The 24,088-nt window shown below is 47.6% G+C and overlaps 1 protein-coding gene across 3 annotated transcripts; it reads left to right on the top strand.

The window, feature by feature from the left end:
* The first annotated feature begins 10,843 nt into the window (after positions 1 to 10,843).
* Positions 10,844 to 14,885, top strand: SLITRK2 (SLIT and NTRK like family member 2). 3 transcript variants are annotated; one of them, XM_037511857.2, is made up of 3 exons: positions 10,844 to 10,966; positions 11,060 to 11,220; positions 11,423 to 14,885. In XM_037511857.2, exon 3 carries the CDS (start codon positions 11,466 to 11,468, stop codon positions 14,001 to 14,003), a length of 2,538 nt encoding a protein of 845 aa, XP_037367754.1. In that variant the 5' UTR covers positions 10,844 to 10,966; positions 11,060 to 11,220; positions 11,423 to 11,465; the 3' UTR covers positions 14,004 to 14,885. The 3 variants fall into 3 exon arrangements, with proteins under 3 accessions (XP_037367754.1, XP_037367756.1, XP_037367755.1); XM_037511859.2 differs by having other exon boundaries at positions 11,060 to 11,230; XM_037511858.2 differs by lacking the exon at positions 11,060 to 11,220.
* Positions 14,886 to 24,088: the final 9,203 nt, after the last annotated feature.

The following is a 24,088-nucleotide window of genomic DNA, read 5'->3' as shown; positions in this document are numbered from 1 at the left end:
ACTAATGCCACACTGTCACATGGGCTGTAAGCTACGCCCTTAGATTTTCATGTTGCTTGTCAATGAGCAAAGCAATTCTAGCACTAAAGTATCAGAACGTCAAAGAACCAAGCAGATGCATTCACGAGGGCTGAAAATGCTGAGTCATACACTCGGCTCTGCCTGTATGACTTCGAATAAGTCACCTCCCCTCTCTCAGCCCAGAAAGAGCTTCTCCACCTAGACAATGAAGACGCTAGAGAAGAATTGGCTCAGCAGACTGTGTGCGCCGCCCTGGAGTTCTATTGAAAGACCATTCCCAGACACAGCCTCCCGAAAATTCCAGGCGTGAGTCTAGGGCAGGGCCCTGAAATCTGCCTGTTTACCCAAGGGCCCAAGGATGGGGAGGCTGGAGGGCCACATAAGCCACATGGTAGTTGCAATACATCGAACTTCTCTTCCAGCTCTATCTTGGAAATTTCAGGAAAAATAACTCTCACAAAGGCATATTTCTTGTAGAAATGTCAGTGTGGTTTTGGCCCATTTCAAGTAATTATTTTCTCAGAGCATAGACTGTTGAGTGTGTTGTTCATACTTTTCTTTGACAAGACATGTGACTCTGGAGGTAGGAATTCCCAGATCACCTTTAAAAGAAAGAAAAAAAAAAAAAAAGAGGGAGGAAGGAGGAAAAGAAAAAAGCGGAGGGCGAGCAGCGAGGCAGGCAGATACACAATGCACAGACCCCTCGGCCAGCAAGTGCTGTTAGTCAACAGCTCTACCCAAAATACTCGCTGACATTTTGCAAGTAGAAAATTCTTAAAGATGACTAATGACTTTGGTATTTCGATGAAAGATAACAATTGAACATTCATGAAAGCCACTTCGCAGATCTGCAGAGTCTAATTGTAGATCACTCACCCTACTCCTTTATATTTTGAGATCCTTCTACAAAGGAGTATTTGTTATAGCCATACATCATAGTAGTTTTTTAGTTACGTAAGGCGCTATTTCTTATTCATAGTGAAAATGAAACAAGAATCTGGATAATTTAACTGCATATCGGTTTTAGGGTTCATGAGCACTCTAGAACTGTTTTAGACAAACCACTTAAATATCAGCGGAGAAATACAATTTGATGAAGCCAGGTGGCCTGGGATCCATGTCAACACAACAGCTCAAGATTGAATTTGGCTAACAGCCATGGTAGGGGTAACCCACTAACAATGTCATGGCTGCCCAATATACCCCAATGCTTCCAATGTAAGTCACAGCAGATCTGTTCGGACCCTTAAGTAACTCATATATTTGAAATTCCAAGCAACGGAAACTTTACAGCTTTTCCATAACTGTTGTGTACTATTTATTTGTACTCAAATGATGGGAGTTATCTTAGGTTGAGTGATTACATTTTACAAAAATTGTAAGCAGAACATTGATTCATTAATTTGACAATTCCCCTTCCTTGCTGCAAAGAATCCTACCATTTGTCATTTAGCAACAATGTCTTCTTACATATTAGTATTTTTATTGAAAAATGCACTAAGATAAAACAATTCAATATATTTGCATTATTGAGAATAAGTTGTCTAGTTCAAATAGTGCCATTTCCTGACCTGGACCAAGTTGTTCTATACATATATAGTGCTAAGAGATCAGCATATTGAATTCATTATTCTGAAGCAATGATGTGTGGCAAAAAATGAGCTGGCTTTTGCCTACTTTCAAAGCATTAATAAAGTGACAGTGACCCCTCCACAGTACTTGAGATGCTGGGGTGATGCCCTGGGTGGGGCATGTTCTATCATTATTTCCTGGGCTTGAGCCACAATGATGCTTCCAAGAAATGTCACATGACTCCCCACCCCAACCCCAATGAACTTTCCGCTATTTTTCTGAGAGAACATCAGAGATAGTTAGGTTCTTAAAATTGTCATGAATTTTGTTTTGTTTTGTTTTTAAAGATTTATTTTATTTATTTATGCATAAAGAGCTGGGGTGCAGGCCAGAGGTACGTGGGAGAGCAGGGGATGAGAGTATTCACTAGAGACACAGTTGGGAGCAGAACAGGCAGATCTACTGAAATGCACTGCGGAGGGGAGCTGTGGGGGAGACAGGAGAGGTCTGCTGCGCCATGTGGGTCAACTCCCTGGCTGGGGATCGAACTCATGCCATGGTGACTAGCAATGACTTGATAGCTTTGAGACTTAACCCCTGAACCACCAAGGAGGCCCACAAAATGTCATGAATTTTGAAGCTCTGTTTTTGCTTTTGAATGTGTCCAGGAAAGATGCAAAGGTTGTCTGAGGCATGGCAAACCTGGGGCCATGCCATTTGACTGAGGTGTGACCGCACCTACAATAATCAGACAAACGGGGTGTTTACCAGGTACTCACTGTAATGTCACCTAGGAAACTTCCTGGAAGATGAAAAATAGGATGAAAAATAACCTACTATCACCTCTGAATGGTCATCAAGTTTCAAGGTCAAAAATAAACTCCGTTCTCCTCTGATGATTTTCTGCATCCAGCCATTACTTAGAAATGATTTTATCTACATTTTAGATCTTACTCACCTCTTCTCCAAGCCCACCATTTCTAATCCCTTCAGTTTGTACAAATCGGAACTTTGGGGTAGATCTGGAGGATGTCATCCTTGTTATTTTTGAATATTAGTAGGACTGGTGCCTAGTCCTCTTCACAAGTGATGACTTTCCTTAGCAATCAGAAACACTTAATGCAAATCCCTAGTGGCTGCTCCTCTGGCTGTAAGTCTTTAGAACTGGGTGTCTTATGAGCAGGCATTTTGGAATGTTCCAGCAGAGTCAGCATTAAACTCTCTACCACAGCACATACTTTACCATATATTTATACTAGCCCAACATAAATACATAAATAAAACCAACAGACCTTAGTACAGAGGCTCAACTGCATTATACTGTTCCAATAATGTGCACTGTCAAGCCCAATAAATTTGGCTCCTTCCTGAACACCTAATGCGTTGTAACTCCATACCAAAATATAACTTCCAGCTGCAATGAGATTAAGAGGATGGGATGTGTCAGGTAAATGAAATATCTGCCAATGCTGTCCTAAGCCTTATCTGCAGACTCTGTGGCTTTAGCCACGTATATCTTACTCCCAAGACCAGTAAGCTTAAATAAGGTTCCTACTGATGAATCACTCGACAAGATCCACAAGGAGGGAGCTCTAGAACCCTGAGGGAGCTGAGCGATTTAGCCATTGCTAAGCTACTCTTGCCGCAATTGGTGGAAGCCATACTTTTTCCTACAACTTTGCACCATGTGCATTTCTTTTTCCACTATTTCTACTCTTCCCCTTTTTCCTTTCTGCCCCCTTTCTCTGTTCTGTCTCATTTTCCTACCTCCCCTGCACCATCCAGTATATCAATGTTTTTTTAGACTGTGAGATACAACCTGCTAGTCACTCGTGAAATCAGTACAGTAGACCACGAGTAGCCATTTTTAATAGTCTTTTGGGGTCCATGGGTGTGACAAGGGGACTCTTGCCCAGAAACTCTTGTCGTCATCCATGACCATCCTGGGACATGATGGCAAGCACATTTCCTCACCCAGAACAGCCTGGGCAGGTGTTCAGGTAGACTGCCGCCTTGCGCCTGTTCTGTTGCTGAGTCACAATGTACATTCTATTCCTTTGATGTGGTAAATGAACGTAAGGTGTTTACATGCGTACAGGCACTGCAGGTAAGGTGTACCTATAACATCCGTGCACAGGATGGTGGTGGAGGCAAGGGATGCTGTTAAAACATCCACATTGCATGAAACAGCCTCCCACAACAAATAACGATCTGGTCCAACATGTCAAAAGCTCCACTGGGGTCACGAGACCTTGATATATACGTATATCCCAATTATTTGGGGAAGTAAAGGGAAAAGGTGAAATTTTTTAAAGTTTTCATCTGAAAGTTTGACATCATCTAGCTCCAATTAGAATCATCAATGACTTTCTAATCCTGATTCCATTATCCACCCTAAATGTTGCTCTCTCAGTACAATCATTAAGTTTTGTGTGATGCGCTAATTCTATAAAGTGCATCCCTCATTGTCCTCACCTGCCTGTACGACCTCACAATTTTCAAGGGCATTTGCATCATCCCATCCTTATGGATGCCAATGGGCAGGATCTACCCAGGGGAAGTGAGAGGCGTGAAGCACCCTCTCTGGTAAGAAACCCAGGTGGGACTGGAGTCAGGGTCCTTGCTGTCCAAAGGTTTAGATAGGTGTTTAAGAGACAAATGACTCTGAATCCTGGCCCAACACTATTCCAATCAAACCAACATGCCTGCCAAAATAATCAAAATAATTGAATTGAATCTTAAAACATCCACGCTTTCGGTAGCATCACAGCAGCACAGTCTGCAATAGTCTTTAAACTATAATTACTGATATTAGCGGCATGTCCTCTTGTGTTACGACTCTTCATTCACCAATCTGTCTCTTCTGAAGTCTTCTTTGAAACCTTTGATTCAAAGAGCACTGGATTCACTGCCAACACCTCACATCTGCCTTAGAATTATTGAGTCTGCGTGCAGCGTATTTTTCATAAGCTTCCCAGCTCTGGATAAGTGTGGAGACATAGCATTCTCAGGCAAACTATGTATTATTGTGGGTGTTTATTCATCCTAGATGACATTTGTGATTTTCTCCCGATCTTAGAATGAGATTATAAAAAGGCAAGCAAAGTTTAATTGTATTTCTCTATCTCCCCAAACACACTGCAATTACAGATGTCTCATTCCTTTAGTAATATGAACTAATCAACAGCACACCAAGATGGAGATACATTTACAAAGCCACTGCACCAAAGAATTAATAATGCCATTTTTAGTAATTAGCAAAAGTGCATTCCGATGCATGTCTTTAGTGGTCTATCATACTAGGAACATTTCCCGTAGCACAGAAAGTTTTAGAAAAGTCAGAATAAAGCCACTTTCAAACAAATCTGAAATTTTCACACACTTCAAATCCTCCTGTGCTATAATGCTATAATTATCTGTGCAATAACCTGACAAAAAATGTTGTATTGCTCATCATTGTGTGTGTGTGTGTGTGTGTGTGTGTGTGCATGCAAGGCACTCTTGGAAATAGTTACCCACCTACTTGAAAATTTTATGCTGACAAAAGGAAAAGTGCTCTCCGTTTGGTCCTGTGTGGAAAGGCGGGCTGGTAAATGCTTTTCTGAGGGCTGGCAAACATGTCAGGCTTGCTGACCGAGCTAATTAAAATGGACACATGTTATATTTTACACGTTTCTCCTGGAATTAAATAAAGGCTGGTTTTTGTACCTGAGGCTGTTCCTCATCTAATCTGTGGAGAAGTTACCGCCTTTAGGGTCTTCCCTTTGGCTACAGACTGGCCACTTTCGGAGCAAACCGCATCATTATTTCTCCCTCTGAAGGGCCTCTTAGCGCTGTGTTTTGTGGTTGTTTATAGCACCCATTAAATAAGTACATGAAAAGAGGTCAGAGAAATGAGGAAACAGCATTAACTGTCCGCGGTTAGTAAGAACATAAAGTGCCCGGGCCGGCAGGCGAGTCTGCAGCAAACAGCGCTTTGCGGGTTTTACACCAACGAGGACACCAATAAAGAAGGGCCGTGTTTGTGAATAGGGAAGTGTACACGGGAGCTGCGTCCCTCTGAAATTGCTTATGTGAATGGCAGGCAAATCGCAAAAAGGCTCTGTGTGGCATGAAGTAAAAGGAATAGCCAGGATCCTCTAAACCTCAGAAACACAATTATGAGATGATCCTCTGAGCTATTACCGAAGTAAAGCGTGTGCGTTCATAGAATAAGACCAGCAGTGTTTCCTTTTAAAAAGGCCCACTGTGGTCTCCTCAGGAAACCAGTGGGAAAAGCAAGGCCAAGGAGCAAAGGGAGAGGCAGCAGATTCCCAGGAGGAAGGGCGGGCAGGAGGCAGAAGTCAGTGCCCTGAGAACCTGGTGGGAATGTGAAGGAAATAACCTTGAAAACGACTAATCCCAGCGCAGATTCGTTAGCAGGAGAGCTGGTGTGGGCTCTGACTTCCCGGGCGCCTGCCACCTCCCTTTCTGGTGTCTGCTCTGGAGCTAGGTGGTCTCCGGAAGGGTCTGGGCTGTGACAGACTCTGCTGGGAGGGGGGCGGGGCGGGGGGGGGCTTTCATCCAGGCCACGGTGCTCCCGGAGCGCGGAGCCAGCGTCTCGGTGGCATCGTGTAAAGTCCGCACCGCTGGCAGGAATTCCCGAAAGTGCAACTTTGTGCCTAGTACCCTGGGAGGGGCCGCGGGGCCCTGGGAGGGCGGGCTGGCCGGGCTGCCATCTGCCGAGCACCTGCCTCTTGAGTGACACTGACTGGCGCCCAGCAGCAGCCTGAACCGCTGCACGACCCCCTGGACGGCGCATCGGAGGGGCGAGAGCGGCGAGGCGGGAAGATGACCCGGGGAAAAGGACGTGCCCGGGGATGGCGGCCGCGTCGTGAAGCAGAAACGGCGTCCTGTTAAACAGGGGCTGCCCGTCGGCTGAGGGCTCGCTTTGGCTAACGCTTTTGCACAAGTGCAGCTCAGCTCTAGGGGAGCTGGAAGTTCCCGGTTTAGCATCCTCGAGGGACGTCCTTAAACATCTGACCGCCGGGTCCCAGGACGGGGCGCTCACGAGTTCGGGGAGGCCGCGTCCCGGGCGGGGTCCGGCGCGGGGGCAGGTCCGGCTCCCGCGCGTCGGCGGTTTGCACCCAGGGGCCTCGCTCTCCCCTCGACGGTGCTACCGACCGGAGCCGGCCTCCTTTCCCTCCTCCGAGTCCGAGCTGCGGGCGGACGCGGCCAGCGCCGGGCAGCGTTCCAGGCGCGAGGGGCCGGGAGGCGTGCGCGGCGCTCGGAGGCGCTGGGCAGGGACAGGGAGCGGCGGCTCCTTTGTGGGCCGGTCCCTCCCCCGCGCGGGGGCAGCGCGGGGACATTTGATCTGCGGGGTGATTGATAAGTGCGGGAGAGGGGCCGCCGGCCCTCCCTCCTCCTCCTCCTCCCGCCTCCTCCCGCTCTTCCCCCCGCCTCCCCCCGGCTCCCTCCCTCCTTCCTGCCAGAAGCGCTGCCCGCCGGCGAGCCGCTCCAGTGGGGAATCTGCCTGCCCCGGGGGCGCCGCCCGCGCTGCCGCCGAGCCCTCGCTGCCCGGCCGCGCCGCTGCCAGGCTGTGCCGGCTCCCGCGCCTCTCCGCGTCGCGGCGGCTGCGGGCGCCTGCGGGCGACGATCGGGCGGCGCGCCGGCCGGGTAAGTTCCGTGCGCTCCCGCGCGCCGGGGCGCCGCGAACTGGCGGTCCCCGGCCCCGGCGCCCCGACCGCCTCCCCCAGCCCGGGGCCCGGGCGTGGGCCGCTCCGGCGCCCTCCGCGCTCCCTCCCCCGCCGGGGCGCCCTCGCCCGGGACCGTCCGCGCGGGCGTGGTCGGGCCCCGGGCGTCGCGCAGCCCTGAGGTCCCGGCCGCCGTGGGCGGCCCGCTGGGCCCAGGTCCCCGGCGAGGGCTGCGCGACCGGCCGTCGCGGCGCCGGGCCCCGCGCGTCTAGCTGGGGGGATCCGGGTGACCCGGGACCCGCCGAGCCCCCCGCGTCCTCCCAGAGCCCCGCGGGCACGGCCTCCGCCGGCGATGGGGGGTTGGGGGAGGAAGCGAGCGCGGGCCCTTTGTGGGGCACCCCCCACCCTGCTGCCGGATTCCTCTTAACCCCCTCGTGGCCGGACCGGGAACCCGGGTGGAGGGGGGCTGCGCGCCCGCCCGCACTCACCGCGCGAGGGGCAGCCCGGGCGACCCGAGCCCGCTCTGCTCGGCGCCCTGGGGGGAGACTGAGGCCACTGCAGTCCCCGGTGCAGCCTCCCTTGGCCCAGCGAGGAGCGGGAGCGTTTTTCTGATTTTAGCGCCCGCCTCTGCCTCCCTCGTGCTCGCAGCTCCCCCAGCACCTCTCCTCCGCTCTCCCGAAGCGGGGTGCTGCGGCGGCTCTTCCCCAGGCGCCGGCCCCAGGAAACTTACTGAAAGTGCTTTATCGGGTGTGGGGCTCATTTGCTCCCAGTAACTCTGCTGGGGAGCGAGGCCGCGGAGGCTCCGCGGCTGGCGGGAGCAGAGGAGGGGCCTGAGGGTCTGCCCGCCGGGGTGGGAGGCTACCCGGGAAGCCAGACCCGCCCCACCGTTTAGGGTCCCCGGGGTCTTCCCCGCCCCCGGCCAGCCGAGCGCCGCAGTTCCTCCGCCGTGCGACGTCCAGAATTTCCAAGGCCCCAGCGCCCCCCGCCGCGCCGCCCCTCCCCCCTCTCCGACCTTCCCAGCAAACTAGTCTCTGTCCTTAAGATGCCCTCACAGTGTCATCCGTGTCTTCGGAGACCTGGCCACATGTGAGAACTGGAACCAACATTTGATATTTTACTTTCACATCCAATTTTTCAAAAAGAACACATTTAGGTGCAACACTAGCCCCACTGTTGAAGTCGAGGCAGACAGTTCCCTCTTTCACGCGCAGCAGCAGCAAGCTCTTTGGGAAGCTGCTGGAAGGGGGCACAGCATCCCTGGTTCTGTTTCTAATTTTACACATTCTTGAACTTAAGCAAGTCAGCACTTCCCCGGGTTGAACAGTGTCCTCATCTATGAGGCGCATCTGACTTCACAGGTCTTGTCCAGCTCTCACTTTGGCTTCCGCGTCCATGAATTAGTAACTAATCCAAGTAGGCTGCTTAAACAGATGACGGGAGAAACCATCTCTCTCTAGGAACCATGTATATTTAATGTTCGAAAATATGTGGAAACAAAGGTCCCTTTGCTATGAAAGGGAGCTTTGGAGCCTGCAGCGTCCCTCTGCTTGCATCTAACGCTGGAACCGCAGGAGAACAGGAGGTCATCGCAAGGCTGCCCCTCCCCCTCTGGGGACAGATCCTCTGCACCTCACCCCTTGGCAAAGAGGAGGCAAATTTGAGCCCTAAGAAGGCAAGGCTCTTGCCAACAGCAAGCAACAATTACAGGATGGGGAGGAGCTCATGGTGTCTGGCCCAAGGCTCTTTCCTAAGAATAAGAGGGGGCAAAGGAGAAAGTCCCAGAAAAATTCTGGAGACTTCCAGAGCCACAGGTTGCCTTAGTACCTAAGTCGATGAGCCATCCCAAGCACTTCTTGGACAGGAAAGAGCTTGTTCTGAGGAAACAATCTTAGCACCTGAGCTTAACACAGAAGCAGAGGGAAGAGAGCAGGGGCTATGCAGTCCGCAGCTGGATTTGCTCCTGTCATTGCCGCTGCTCTGCATCTGGCCCAGCATGTTACCTGGTGTGGACTGTCTGCAGCTGGCTGGGGCAGAAGAAGCAAGCCCAGGTGGATTGCAGGACAGGCAGTCTCTTTGGTCAATTTCTTTCCCACGCTCTTTTATGCCTCCTCATTCCCTGCCTCATCTCCCCCATCCCACCAGAGGCGCCCCCTGGCCCTTCTGGGCAGCAGTAGACATTCACATCTTGCAAGGGGACCCACACTGGCAGTCTCCTGCGCTGGGAACCTTAAGATAATTGGAGGAGAAACGAAGGAATGAAGGCCCAACCCAACACTTGGCCCTTAATAATCCGGTGACCCCGATTGCATGGGGAACTGTGAGGGCCTGTAGAGTCACCCCATATCCCCAGTGGGGCAGGGGAGATGCAGAAACAAGTAACATTCGTGGAACAGCAGTGCTAGAGCTGAGCCCAGGTCTCCTGGGTGTCAGGCCAGGGCTCCTGCGTAGCTCTGGGTGTCAGGAGCCAGCCTTCTTCCTAAGTTGCCCCTGCAGCCTGGGGCTGGGGCGCTGACGCCCTTACAGGCTCCTGCTCCCTGCTGAGGCTCCCGCAGTACCTCTCTCAAGCCCACTCTTCTTCCTTGGGGGAGAGAACACGTTTAATTCTCACAATCTGGCTAAATTGAAGCCTCAGGGGGAAGGGTTTTGTTGTTTATCTGCCTCTGTCAGCTAAGGTGGGGCTGGCTCTCAGAATCCAGGCAAGTGTCTGGTGAGTTAGACCCAGAAAGTACTTCTCTTGGCACTGGAGGGAAGCGCTGGATGGAAAGCCTAGATCCCCGGGGAGAAGTCCTGGACCTCCTACACAGACCCAGGGATGGGATGCGCGCACCCCACTCTGCGCAGGGAGAGCAGCTGAGCTCCGGAGACTGGCAGGCTGCTCCAGTCCTGTGGCAAAGAGGAGCCTCCCTTTCTCGCCCCCCCCCCCCCCCCCCCCCGCCACACACACACACACACACACACACACACACACACACACACACACACCACACACCCCACCCCCTTACTGGGAAGATCTGGATCCCAGTTTGAGATTATGGAATGCGACCCCCGCCCCAGGAAGAGCTAGGAGGGAGGGGCCAGAGAAGTCCCGGCCTCTCCAGCCGGGTGCCGGGGCCTCTTGGAGAACCCCTCTCCCCGAAATTCGCCAGCAGCGCGCCGCCCGCGGGGTTAGAGGGGAGCAGTGGAGCATCCACTGCCGCAGCCGGGATTTGAGCTTCGCAAAGCCACTCGCGGGGCGGGCGGCATCTGCCCCTCCCTCCTCCACCCCCGCCCCCCGCGCGCCCTCCAGCCCCGGCCTGCCCCCTCCCCGTGACGTCACCCCAGCCCCGTCCCGGGGAGCCTGCGAAGCCTCTCAAATTCAAACTGCTGGGCGCACTGCTGCCGCTGCCACCCGATTGGAAGCGCGCGCCCGGGCTCAGCCGGCGGGCTCCCCGGCTCCCCGGCCTCCCTGCGCCATCGCGCCCCCGGGTCCGGGTGGGCTCGGGCGCCCGCCGCCGACACCCTCCTCCGCCTCCCCTGCCGCCCGCCCGAGTTCTCCGTTTTGCGCACCCCCTCCCACCCCCAATTCATCCACCGACAGAAAGCGGGGCACCCCCACCCCCACCGCGGGCGGCACCTCCTTTTACCTCGCTCTCCCTCTCTTCCCGAAGATGCCCAAGTGCCGGCGGAGCGCCGCGGAGAGGGGGCCCGTCTCCTCCTGACGCGTGAGTAACCCCCACCCGCGCGGCCCCCGCTCTTCCGCCCTCCCCCCGCCCCCACCGCGCGGCCCCTGATTTTCCCACCCCCTCTTTGCGCAGTTAAAAAAAAAAGTAAAGCAATTTCTGCTTCGAGCCCCAGACGGGCGAGCCGCCCGCGAGCTCTGCGAGCTGCCCCAGGGGAGAAGGACCCGGGCTGGATTTAGTAGGACAACTCGCTCGCTAATGACTCCGCGGCTGGCGGCGACCCGCCGGGAAATCAGGTGCCGGCTTGTGCGTGCGGGGACGCGGGGGTGGGTGGGTGGGTGGGGGAAGGGAGGGGAGAAGAAACCGTTTCTCCAGACGCAGTGCCTTCATTCCGCCGGGGGGCCTGCTCCCCCGGCCGCCCCCCGGCCGGGCCATTTTAATCGGCCTTCCTTGTTTCTTCCTCCCCTGCGCCCTGCTCCGTCCCACCGCCTCCCCCAGGTTTGCCTGCAGGTACCTGAGCTGACACCGACGGTGCCTAAAGATGCTGAGCAGCGTTTGGCTCCTCAGTGTGTTCACCGTGGCCGGGATCCTACAGACCGAGACTCGCAAAACTGCCAAAGACATTTGCAAGCTGCGCTGCCTGTGCGAAGAGAAGGAGAACGTACTGAACATCAACTGCGAAAACAAAGGATTTACAACTGTCAGCCTGCTCCAGCCCCCCCAGTACCGAATCTATCAGCTCTTCCTCAATGGCAACCTCCTGAGCAGACTGTACCCCAACGAGTTTGTCAATTACTCCAACGCGGTGACTCTCCACCTCGGCAACAACGGGCTGCAGGAGATCCGGCCCGGGGCCTTCAGCGGCCTGAAAACCCTCAAGAGGCTGCACCTCAACAACAACAAGCTCGAGGTGCTGCGGGAGGACACGTTCCTGGGCCTGGAGAGCCTGGAGTACCTCCAGGCTGACTACAACTACATCAGTGCCATCGAGGCAGGGGCCTTCAGCAAACTCAACAAGCTCAAAGTGCTCATCCTCAATGACAACCTCCTGCTGTCGCTGCCCAGCAATGTGTTCCGCTTCGTCCTGCTGACCCACTTAGACCTGCGGGGGAACCGGCTCAAAGTCATGCCTTTCGCGGGTGTCCTGGAGCACATCGGGGGGATCATGGAGATTCAGCTGGAGGAAAACCCCTGGAACTGCACTTGCGACCTGCTTCCTCTCAAGGCCTGGCTGGACACCATCACGGTGTTCGTGGGCGAGATCGTCTGCGAGACGCCCTTCCGCCTGCACGGGAAAGACGTGACCCAGCTCACCAGGCAGGACCTCTGTCCCAGGAAAACGGCCGGCGACTCCAGTCAGAGGGGCGGTCACGCAGACACACACGTCCAAAGGCTGTCACCCACCGTGAACCCTGCCCTCAACCCCACCAGGGCACCCAAAGCCAGCCGGCCCCCCAAAATGAGAAACCGCCCCACGCCCCGGGTCACCGTGTCGAAGGACAGGCAGAGCTTCGGCCCGATCATGGTGTACCAGACCAAGTCCCCGGTGCCCCTCACCTGCCCCAGCAGCTGCGTCTGCACCTCTCAGAGCTCTGACAACGGCCTCAACGTCAACTGCCAGGAGAGGAAGTTCACGAATATCTCCGACCTGCAGCCCAGACCCACGAGTCCAAAGAAACTCTACCTGACAGGGAACTATCTCCAAACTGTCTATAAGAACGACCTCTTAGAATACAGTTCTTTGGATCTGTTGCATTTAGGAAATAACAGGATCGCCGTCATCCAGGAAGGTGCCTTCACAAACCTGACCAGTTTACGCAGACTTTACCTGAATGGCAACTACCTTGAAGTGCTGTACCCTTCTATGTTCGAGGGGCTGCAGAGCCTGCAGTATCTCTACTTAGAGTATAATGTCATTAAGGAAATTAAGCCGCTGACCTTTGATGCTTTGATTAACCTCCAGCTACTGTTTCTGAATAACAACCTGCTTCGCTCCCTACCTGATAACATCTTTGGGGGCACGGCCCTCACCAGGCTGAACCTGAGAAACAACCACTTTTCTCACCTGCCCGTGAAAGGGGTTCTGGATCAGCTGCCGGCTTTTATCCAGATCGACCTGCAAGAGAACCCTTGGGACTGCACCTGTGACATCATGGGGCTCAAGGACTGGACAGAGCATGCCAATTCCCCCGTCATCATCAACGAGGTGACCTGTGAGTCTCCAGCGAAGCACGCAGGGGAGATCCTGAAGTTTCTGGGGAGGGAGGCTATCTGTCCAGACAGCCCAAACCTGTCAGACGGAACCCTTTTGTCCGTGAATCACAACACTGACACCCCAGGGGCGCTGAGCGTGTCCCCCAGTTCCTACCCCGAACTACACACGGAAGTTCCCCTTTCTGTCTTAATCTTAGGATTGCTTGTGGTCTTTATCTTATCAGTCTGTTTTGGGGCTGGTTTGTTTGTCTTCGTCCTGAAACGCCGAAAGGGGGTGCCGAGCGTTCCCCGGAGTGCCACCAACTTAGACGTCAGCTCCTTCCAGTTACAGTATGGGTCTTACAACACGGACGCTCAGGACAAAACGGACGGTCACGTCTATAACTATATCCCGCCTCCCGTGGGCCAGATGTGCCAGAACCCCATCTACATGCAGAAGGAAGGAGACCCAGTAGCCTATTACCGGAACCTGCCAGAATTCAGCTATGGCAACCTGGAGGAGAAAAAGGAAGAGCCGGCCCCCCTGGCTTACACCATCAGTGCCACCGAGCTGCTAGAAAAGCAGGCCACACCCCGAGAGCCCGAGCTGCTGTACCAGAATATTGCCGAGCGCGTCAAGGAGCTGCCCAGTGCGGGACTGGTCCACTACAACTTTTGTACCTTACCCAAAAGGCAGTTTGCCCCTTCTTATGAATCTCGACGCCAAAACCAAGACAGAATCAATAAAACCGTTTTATATGGAACTCCCAGGAAATGCTTTGTGGGGCAGTCCAAGCCCGACCACCCTTTACTGCAAGCTAAGCCGCAATCAGAACCAGACTACCTCGAAGTTCTGGAAAAACAAACTGCAATCAGTCAGCTGTGAAGGGAAATCGCTCGCAACCCCCTGGCATCCAAGGATGCTGCTCCTGGCTCCGAACTCTTGGAAGCACTGGTTTGCCTTTGGTTTGATTTGCCTTCTTCCTTTCCCAGTGTCGGGTGGGGGCGACTTTGACGAGGTTTGGGGGACGGGGTGAAGCAATGATATGCTTTCTCGAGTTGCCCTTTAAATTATTTCTCTCTTGCCCTCCCCTCTCCCACCCCACCTCTCGTTCCTTCTCTTCTTAGGAGTCATCCTGGAACGTGAATGTTTCTACAATGCTTTTTTTGTTTTCATATATTGTTTTTGTTCATGGTTTTGTTTCTCTCTCTTCTTTTATTTTTCCAGTGTGGGAATGGAAAGAGGAGATTATAGTGAATGAAGAAAGAGTAAGCAAACTTTTCGAGTGAAAATGGCTAATGAGTGTATTTTGTAGAAGATCTCCAAAGATCTTTTGAGACTATAAATTCTTTTGTAAATAATGATATATGGTATTTCCGTCTTCAGTTACCAAGTATAGCCACTAGGCATCACTTCTTTGTGTTAAAGTGCCTTTGCACTTGAAGTACATTACTTAAATGTTGCTTTTAGCTTTGATAAATTGAACATATTTTAATGTGTTGTATTTTTGAAATTAAAAACACTGTAAAATAGATTGAAATGTCAGCTATATAAAGTCAACGTACAGTTTGCTTGAGTTATACAAACCAGCCTGTCATCAAATGATTCTAGTTCTAGGACTTTATAGATTTAACTGTAAAATATTTCCTCTGGGTTTGTTCTAAGTGATTTTATTTAAGTCAACTAAGGGGACTTAACAGTGGACTAGAGGTAATAAACCACCTCAGTTGGGGTTAGTAATTCATTAATAAAATATATTTAACCCAATACCAGAGTGAATTGAACAATTAATGCCCTCCCGTAAATCATTATTTTACACTAACATGGTCAGTGTTTTAGATTATTTTCCTAATTAAGAGTACATTACACAACTTGTAATATATTTTTTCTGCATTAAATTAGATATTTTTATATATTTAAATGAAAGAGTCTGTATTTCTAACTTTTTAATTGAAATTAATATTTTTTCTGCCTATTGAAACATTTTCTACAAACACACGCCAGTAGAGGCCGCCACACACCTCATTTAATAAAGACATATGAGCCATTCAGTACCTTGGAGGAAGACTTCGGACGTGAGCTTACAAAACTTCCCAAGTAAATTCTCTGCAGATTCAAGGCAGTGGAGCCAAATGTATACATTGCCATTTCTTTTTAGGATTAAGGAGTAGACTTCAAATTCTTGTCAGTTTTCACATTTTCAGAGGAAGTAGTGTTTTCCTCTTGTTTTTCTTGAAGTGTTAACAACGGGGTGCTATCAAACACGTCCCATTTGCATGTCTAGATCGATAAATCAGTACCAAGACCACAAAACTAAGCATCTTTTTTTTTTTTTCTTCTGCCTCCTTCAGGCATCTGGGACTTGAAATTTCCTTGTCAGCCTGAGCAAACCTTTGGTTTGGGTCTCAGCATTAACATGATTTTTAAAATAACCAAGTCTACATAAAATTTATAAAGCCTTATTAGCTTGTAAATCATTTTTAGATGCAAACATTATTGTGTGATTTAAACAAACAGCCCTTCTTTACAACAAAAAATAGTTTTGTTTTGTCTATTGTAAATCCTTATGCAACTGGGATGGTGATCTGCATATAAAGTAGTCCAGCTTTTCAATTCCTTATTAAAGCAATTGATGGCGTCTGAAAGAAACACACTGTTTCCTTTTCATAAATAGGTTACTGCACATAATAATCCTTTCTTATCATGCGGAGATTGAAGTGGATCCTGATAACTTACTATTAAAGCTTTAAATGACTAATAGTATATTGTCCGTCAATCTAAACAATCCTGTGATGGGCTTTCAATTAGAAATTACTTAAATCCAAATTATTTGGATTAATAATGACTGGTGCAAAATCGTTTATTTTCAAAACCATAGAAAGTAATTGTGTATATATAAATTTAAAGGGCATTCAGGGGGAAAAAAATGCCTTTAGCCACCTAAAATCTCTGAACAGCTATAGTGACAAACTAATGTGTTCATTCTTTGATTAGATCATAATGGCTATTGAAATCCATCAGATCAAACTTGAAAATGGTGGGCTCAAATGATCTACAACAGTTAATATGCAGAGAATTTACATTTCAGAGAAGAGGAGCTTAAATCCAGAGTGTTTTGGTCGTTGCATTTGAAGACAGCTCCTGGAATCCAGCTCCTCTTTGAGTGAAGTATACATATACAAGAGTTTCAAAAATCCTCTTGCGGCTGTTCTCATTTGGTGCAAGGATAAATACAGAAGACAGAGGTAGGTATTTTGGGAAGTATTATCAAGGCAAAGCAGTATACATATCCTAGTAAGATAGTTTGTAGGTTTAAATGATATGACTAGACCTACTGATGTGATTCTGCTTCAGTGTTTGTTCAGATTATCCTGAAAGTAGTCATTTCCGTAAAATGTCATCGTCCGTAAAAAACTCACCCATTCATCTCAGATAGAGATGGCTTACTGTTCATTTAGTTACATGCTTTTAAGAGGCCTCCTGGAAGAATCAGATTCATAAACACTCTGGTTTAACATTATGGTTTCATTCTAGAGTCTCATGCTTCTTAGATTTGTGTTTTATTTGCATTGGATTTCTCATTAGATTGTGGTTCAGACTTTTAAATTTCATTTAAAAGCACTATGCACCATATACTTGGAAGCTTTATTTTCTAATGCAATCACAAACGCTTTAAGTTCTATTAATGTATTAGCATCCCCACTGACTGTATTGTTTGGTTTTATCCACTCAAGGGATTTCAAACATTTTATTTTAGGATTTTTATTTTTATCTCCTACAGCTGGCTTTTGCTATTTCACGTTTATTTCACATGCAGCTTGTAATGGGTCTGAGTTTCGGCACAGAGAAATGGTTCCAGCTAACAGAACACACACTTCCCTGACCGGCAAATGGTCATGCCTTTTGATTCTAGCTCTTAAATAGTAGCTTTACTGTTGCCAAATGTAACAGTCATTCGCTCCATGTTGAAATGTTCTAAGCTAGCACTTCTTAGTCTGGACACAATTGCCAAGAGTTTAATTTGGTTCTGGACTTTGGTGAACCTGTGTGCCTTGTCACTTCCCTCGAGCAGTTTGTGAGTAAGGAAATGACCCGTCAGTTTCCCCTACTTTGTCCTCTGATCTGTCAGTCGATTTAATTTTTTGAAGTATTTCCATGTCATCAAGGGCTCAACATTCTTAAAGATTTTATAAGGAAGTGTAAAAGGAATGAGAGAGGTTCTGTGATTTCTCAGACTCTAGAAATTCATTTCAATTGTACGTATTCCAGAAACATACTGGATTGGATATTAAGAAAGCCTTCCAGACAAGTCTCCCTATCTAATCATTTCTCCATCCATCCATCCATTCATTCATTCCATAAATATTTCCTGAGTGCTTGCTTCCTAGGTGCCAGGCTCTATGCTGAGGGACTCAGCGATATAGTGGACAGGATCTCTGTCCCACTCCTTCGCCCCCACCCATGGCAGGGAGTTTAGTGCTAATATAGGAGTACCTTACCTGAACGAGTCATCAAGTCAGTCGTGGAGACAGTAATCCAACACGGGAGTTGAGTGTTACAGGTGATTCTGTACAATGAATTCCACGGATCATTGATAGACTAGCTACAGTATAGCCATCATTAACCTCTCTTTAGAATTACACAGCTAAAATGGAAAAAATCCTATAAAAATAAAATGAATTTCTACAGAATGAGATAGGGCCCACTATTCCGGCCGGAAGTGACTTCTACATAGTAAAGCTGAGTCCCCAGACTGTAAATAGAAAATCACAGATGTAATTGTGTTACATGTTTTGGAGACAATATTTACTTTCTATTTCCGTGACTTAAAAGAAAACACTTCGGCTACAGTGTCTTTTACCGACACAATCAGACACCTAGATCCTGAGAGAGAAAAGTAAGAACTGTACATAGGTGTGCTTCGCTTCTCACCGTGATTGTGCACAAAGTCACGTGTCAATTGAAATTTTGTAAATCAAATGGTATTTCAAATGCATTAGGGGAGCTGCCATTTAGAGGGAACTTGTGAATCCTTTTATAAAACAGAAAACCATTTTATAAAACCAATAATCACTCTAATTTATCTGTTTTGTATGTCTGGGTTTTCAATATCGACTTTGCTTAAAACAGAGCGTACCTGTATAGTGAGTGTGCTCTGCCAGTGCTGCTTGTGCCACCAGTTTCTTGGTTGCTAAGGGCTCATACTTGAAAATTTCTGCTGTAGTTTTGTGTGAACTGAGCTATCAGCGATTCAAAGATGGCGCAGGAGCATTCCTGAGCGGTCCAAGTGGCCCACGCATTTCAACCCAGTTGGACACTGGACCTCTTCTGCTCAGCAGCGGCTCCTCTCCGATGTGGCCACGTTTCATTAGAGGGTGGAGTGACTCCTGTTTTCACATCCTCTAAAGTGCTTAGAGTCCCAAGTTTTATATTACATATATGTTATTATGTAAACATATCGAATTGCATGTGTGTTGGAATTTTTTAGCAGAATTTTAGCTTGAAAGTACTTGTACAAACACTGTTAGATTTAGTTGCAAATAATTGTTCTCAAGTTATTGGAATAAATGGCAAATGAAACAAGCTCTGGTGTAAATAGAGTTCTGTGCCAAATAGTGACATTGTTTCAAAAAAGAAATGTCATATATTGGGCTGTTAATAGGCAAAATGAAATACTAGAAATGTGAACAAATGATACTGTGTTTCCTTGGATAAACTGTTTACTGATTTCATGCTGTAGTTAGCTTTCAGTTAATAAATAAAATTCACTACAAATGAGTATTTGAATTAGTTAGAAAAATTCTTTAGAACTATGAGAGGAATTAATGACAAAGTGTTAGTGGGACCATCTTCTTTGCCCTGATTTATTCTGCTTCAGTGTTTGCAAATTAAACTCTTCTAGTCTCTATATGACTATAATTTACATTAAAAAGGGTAAAATGAGCTTTCTAAAGACATACTGACAATTTTCCATGAATGTCCATCAGTATCAGACTTAAAACATTAAAAGTAGGGCCTCCCCGGTGGCGCAGCGGTTGAGCGCTGGGTTGCGAAGCTGCCCGCAGCCTCTGCGGCGCCGGTTCGATCCCCGGCTGCTCCCCGGCCACCGGAGGAGGGTCCCGCATGGCTCACGGACCTCTCCTGCCGCCCGCTGCTCCCCTCAGCAGTGTACTTCGGTCCCTCTGCCTGCTCTGCTCCCCGCTCTGGCTCTGGTGAATTCTCTCACCCTCCCGCGCTTCTGACTGTACCCAGTGCTTGTATAAATAAATAAATAAATAAATCTTAAAAAAAAAAACAAAAACATTAAAAGTAAAATGAACAAAAAAGAGGCAATTCAGAGATGTCTCTGGATTCGGCTCCCCCCCCCCCCAGCACACACACCAACCCACACCAGATCCAACCAAATTTCATTGCAAAATTCTACCACCCTACATGACTTGATAAATTTTTATAAGCGGCAGATCACTATGCAAATTCAAGGACTAGAAATTATTAATTCATTAATGGAGATGTTAACACTATAATCCCAATGTCTAAAGTTAAAACTATTAGTAAGAGAGAGATGCATCGCTGTAATTATGGCGGTAGCTTAGCAAAGCAACTTTTTTGGCTCTGTGCATTTGGTTAAAGATGAGAATATATTTACTAGGTATCCTCTCCCACATGTATAAACAATAAAGGACTTGAGATTCCTGGGGTGGACATGAGGGCTTGAAACAAATTATCCTCTCTTGAGATTATTAATTTCCTCTATGCACAATAGTTTATCAGGTAGTGTTCACTGGGTACAGATGAAAGAACTGGAATCAACCCATATTTTAAAGTGCTTTGTTAGAGAATGAGAGGTGGTGCTTAGTACACCGCATTATCTGGTCCTTTAAAAAGATTAGTTGGAATGCAATGGGAATGAAGGTGATGTCCAGCTCTCTATCCTGAGCACGTGTAATAGAAAACGTCAACAAGTCACATGTCTGTTGATACTGGACAAAGGCCATCAGCATATATGTCATTCCAGAATAGAGACTGGAAATGAACCTGATCCATGTTTCACTGAGTAACTATTTATTTTTACTAATTTGATTTTCAAACACTATTTTATGTTTGCTATCAACATTACCCTTAAAAGGCACACTTGAGCTAATTATCTGTCAGATACTGTTAACTGGCATTTTTGGACATACTTGATCCTGACAGAATGTTGACTGCAGCATGAAATGCAAGTACTTCCCAGCACACAAGGTGATCTGTGCAGACAGGGTCCGTGAGTAGAGTTGACTCTGGATGACATTGGCCACGCCCCTTTCTCCTTCACCTCATTACCACCTGACAGTGTTTTGAAATAGAATAACTCTGATAAATATTTCCTTAATGAATAAAATGAATGAATGAATGAATGCGTACGACTGGCTCTCAGGCGAACCCTGAAGAAAGGGTTGAAAATTGGAGGATTCAAGCATAATTACAATGGATTCTTAGCTATTGCAGGAAATTTTAAACAAATAAACTCCACTGAAACATTGTCAGAGCTTATCACAAACTCACACACCTTGAGGATGGCAGAGAAGTTAAGGTAACACACAACCAAGATCTAAAGCTTATTATTACGCGCAGGCAGGCCAGATTTTAAGTGATACTTAGGTCAGCGTATTGAACCCACTGACCTCATTCTAGAGCTAAAAGTAACAATACCGCTGAGCTTTCAGATTGCTCTGTTATTGGCTTTTGGAATCGGGAGATTCTGATTTAAGGGAAAATGCACTCCTGACAAGCCTGAATGATGAATTCCTCCAGAGCTTATCATGTAACTCTTCCCATGGCTCTGTGTATCTGATTGGTTTGTTCCTTAATCTTCCAGATAGGAGAAAAGTCTTTGGGTTCGACCGGATTAAATCACATTTCTGTCAGAATGTGATTGTCTCATAAAGTGTGGTTTACGTGAAATAAGCTACAGATGGTGTGTCGTAATGAAGCATTCTCGATCTAAGGTTCTGATCTTTGTGCAGCTATAAAGCTATGAGAAGAAGATAGCTGTCACTGGGTCTCAGTTTCCCCATCTGGACTGGGATGATGAAGTGGAGGAACTCCCTGGACATACCCACTTGATGATTCTCAGTTACTTGGGAGTAGCTTAGTTACTTGGGAGTAGCTGCCCCACACAAAACAAGTTATCCAGGTGACTGAAGCCAGAAAATCTCCTACCCCTTGTCTCTGAGTTTTCTCACTTGAGCATAGCCTTACTCTTTATTTTTATAGGGCTCAAATGTAACATCTGTCTTGGGTTAATTTCGCACCCTAAACTTGAAGTTGCCTTTCTTCCTTCTTTGTATATCACGATGTCCTACTGCCTTTTTTTGGTGATAGTGGTCACAGGGAGGGGCAGCAGTGGGTTTTTCATTTTATCTGGTTTTATGGGAGACTTGCCTGTGGGCCCGATGTCAGTTATTCTGTGTGATAATTAAGAAAGTTAAGGTGTGAGTCTACATGATCACATTTCAGGACAAAGCATTTTCTCCACTTAGTTGCTCATCATCCCACCATTTGTGCCAATGCACTCCAAGTGTCTTATCATCAGGGAAACTGGGGACCCTTCAACAACTCAGTTGAGTTTCAGAAATTCAATGACTCATTCCAGTGAGCAAAGCTCTTAGCTGACAAATGGTATTTGGCCTCTTCCTGTTCATAAGCTTCAGCCATCGTTTTATTGCTAGGCCTGTGTGTTTCTATCTGGTCAAATAGATTTTAATTGGAACCAAAGAAATAAAGGCTTCTTGCAATATTCAGTTGACATGCTTTTCTGCCAGAGTGGAAAAGAGGAAAAAATATCCATTCAAAAACTTCCTCTGCTTTCCAGAGGTTTCTGAGGGGCTTATTAAAAGCATTAGTGAATGAAGGAAATCCAGCTAAACTTTGCTGCACATTTTCTTCTGCCATGTTACAAAAGGTTATGAAAAAGGAAACGTAGGTTATCCTTGTCCAACTCATCATCTTGAAGAATACATAGGATGCCACTGACATGCTAAACACTTAGCGTATGATTACATTTGAATGTTTGACTTGACATTTTGGAATGAAATGTATTTCATTTACTAAACTGATCTCTGAAAAGCAAATACATTTTAAGCAATAATCTGGGTAATTCAGGCAAGGGGCTTTTTGAAGGAATCTCAGCGTTAAATTACATTTATTCAGATTTCATTTTGTGCAAATTCATCAGAACGTTGTTCAGTTCTGCTAGGCCAACAGCTCACGTGTACTGAAATTTAAAAAAAACAAGCCAATTCTTTTGCTCCTACATAGCAAAACTGTGTTGATGATGCAGTTTGTTAGTTTTCAATTGGACTTCGTTTCTTTTTAGGACAAATCAAAGAGCCAATGATGGATAATTGTCCAAAGACAAAGTCTTAGTGAAGAGAGGAGTAAATATATACTTTGCAAATGATTCGGAACAGCAGACCACGAAGTAGGGAGCTTCACAAGATCCTCTTGCCTTGCCTCTCCAAGAGAAATCTTTCCCTAATCTTGATCCTTGACCAGGAGATAAATATTTCACTGTTTCAGAAAGAATTTAGACGTCACTGGGTTCACTTTTGTTTCGTTAGTCAATCACACTGATTCCTTCAAATCTGCTGCCTGATATTTGAGGGCAGTGGGATGGTGATTCCACAGAGCAAGGCATCCTAGGAGTTAGCCTGTGTCTCTGCTCACCGACAGTGTGACCCTGGTCTTTCCCTCCCGGTCTCTGAGCTGTTTCCTCACGTGAAAAAGATAAACTTGCCTTTTCCAGTCCAGAAAGCAATTGAATAAAAATAAGCTTATTAGAGGTAAATATGGAATCCACGTCAATTCATAAAAAACGGTAAATCATTTGCAAACTTGACACGTTAACTACCATTAATAAATAATTATTTTCTACAAACATCACACCTGTTCTGTGACGCACCAATGAAAACACTTCGACTAAAAATTCTATTGTTCCTTCCAGCTTTGAAAAAAAAGAAAAGTCTCATGATTTTCTCTCCCTCATCCTTACTTCATCTCCTAAACATTATAATTGTATAAATCCATTTACACAAAGAGTATGACTAATTTCTGGTAGTCCTTCTGTGGTAACAGATTGTCTCTAAAAATACAATTTATGGAGTTCTCTTTGTGCGCTGAACGCCCAAGCAGATGCTGTGTACATCTCGAACAAACCCACAGGCACTCCTGAAGGTCCAGTGTGTGCCTAGCACCAGGACAAGATGGGGGGTAGGAAGAAGTGGCTAGTCACTCTCCCTGCAGCAAGGACCGTCTATGTGTTGGGGAGACACAACAGAAACACTCAGAATAAGACATGGCGTCAGTCCTCCGGAATCTCCAACCAAGTTTGAAGGGGTCGGGGTCAGAAAAGAAAAAGATCAATTCAGACAAGATTGACGTTCTCTGAGGCGGGGCCACTTGGAGGAGCAGGACACTAAAAATTAGGGAAAAGTTTGGAGAATCAGGCAGCTCAGAAATATAAAGTAGGAAAGAAATAAGTATCTGAAGAAAGGTGAATAGAAGGGCTAGCTTGATTTACTTTTGATAACTTTGAAAGCCAGGATAAGAAATCTGGGCTGGATGTTATAAATAATGACAGGTCCCTCAAGCAAGGTAAAAATGGTGCAACTGTCAATATTTATATCGAACTTAGTATTTCCACACATTTCCAAGGGTTATTTCCAAGGTTCATCCCTGTAATAACCATTTGATATGCTTGTATCTGGTTACAATGAGGTAATTGTGGTGGAAGGGGGTTGGTTCTGGCCCACGTGACCCAGAGTGGAAGAAGAGAGGCTACTAGGTCCAGGGACCAGCAGAGACCTGCTCAAGAGCAGGCACCCTGGAGCCACCTGCCTCCCACTCACCGACTACGTGACCTGAGGCTTCAGTTTCCTCAATTGAAACAAAGTGACAATGACCATATTTTACTTGTCAGGGTGGCTGGCTAC

This window comes from Talpa occidentalis, unplaced genomic scaffold, assembly GCF_014898055.3.
Source record: "Talpa occidentalis isolate TD23 unplaced genomic scaffold, MPIMG_talOcc4v2.1 talOcc4.15, whole genome shotgun sequence".
In the NCBI taxonomy this organism is placed as follows: Eukaryota; Metazoa; Chordata; class Mammalia; order Eulipotyphla; family Talpidae; genus Talpa; species Talpa occidentalis.
Note: the sequence above shows the minus strand (reverse complement) of the source record. Positions and strands in the feature narration are given on the sequence as shown.

Excerpts from the sequence above, each read along its gene's own strand:
- SLITRK2 (XM_037511858.2), top strand. The coding sequence starts at position 11,466 with ATGCTGAGCAGCGTTTGGCTCCTCAGTGTGTTCACCGTGGCCGGGATC.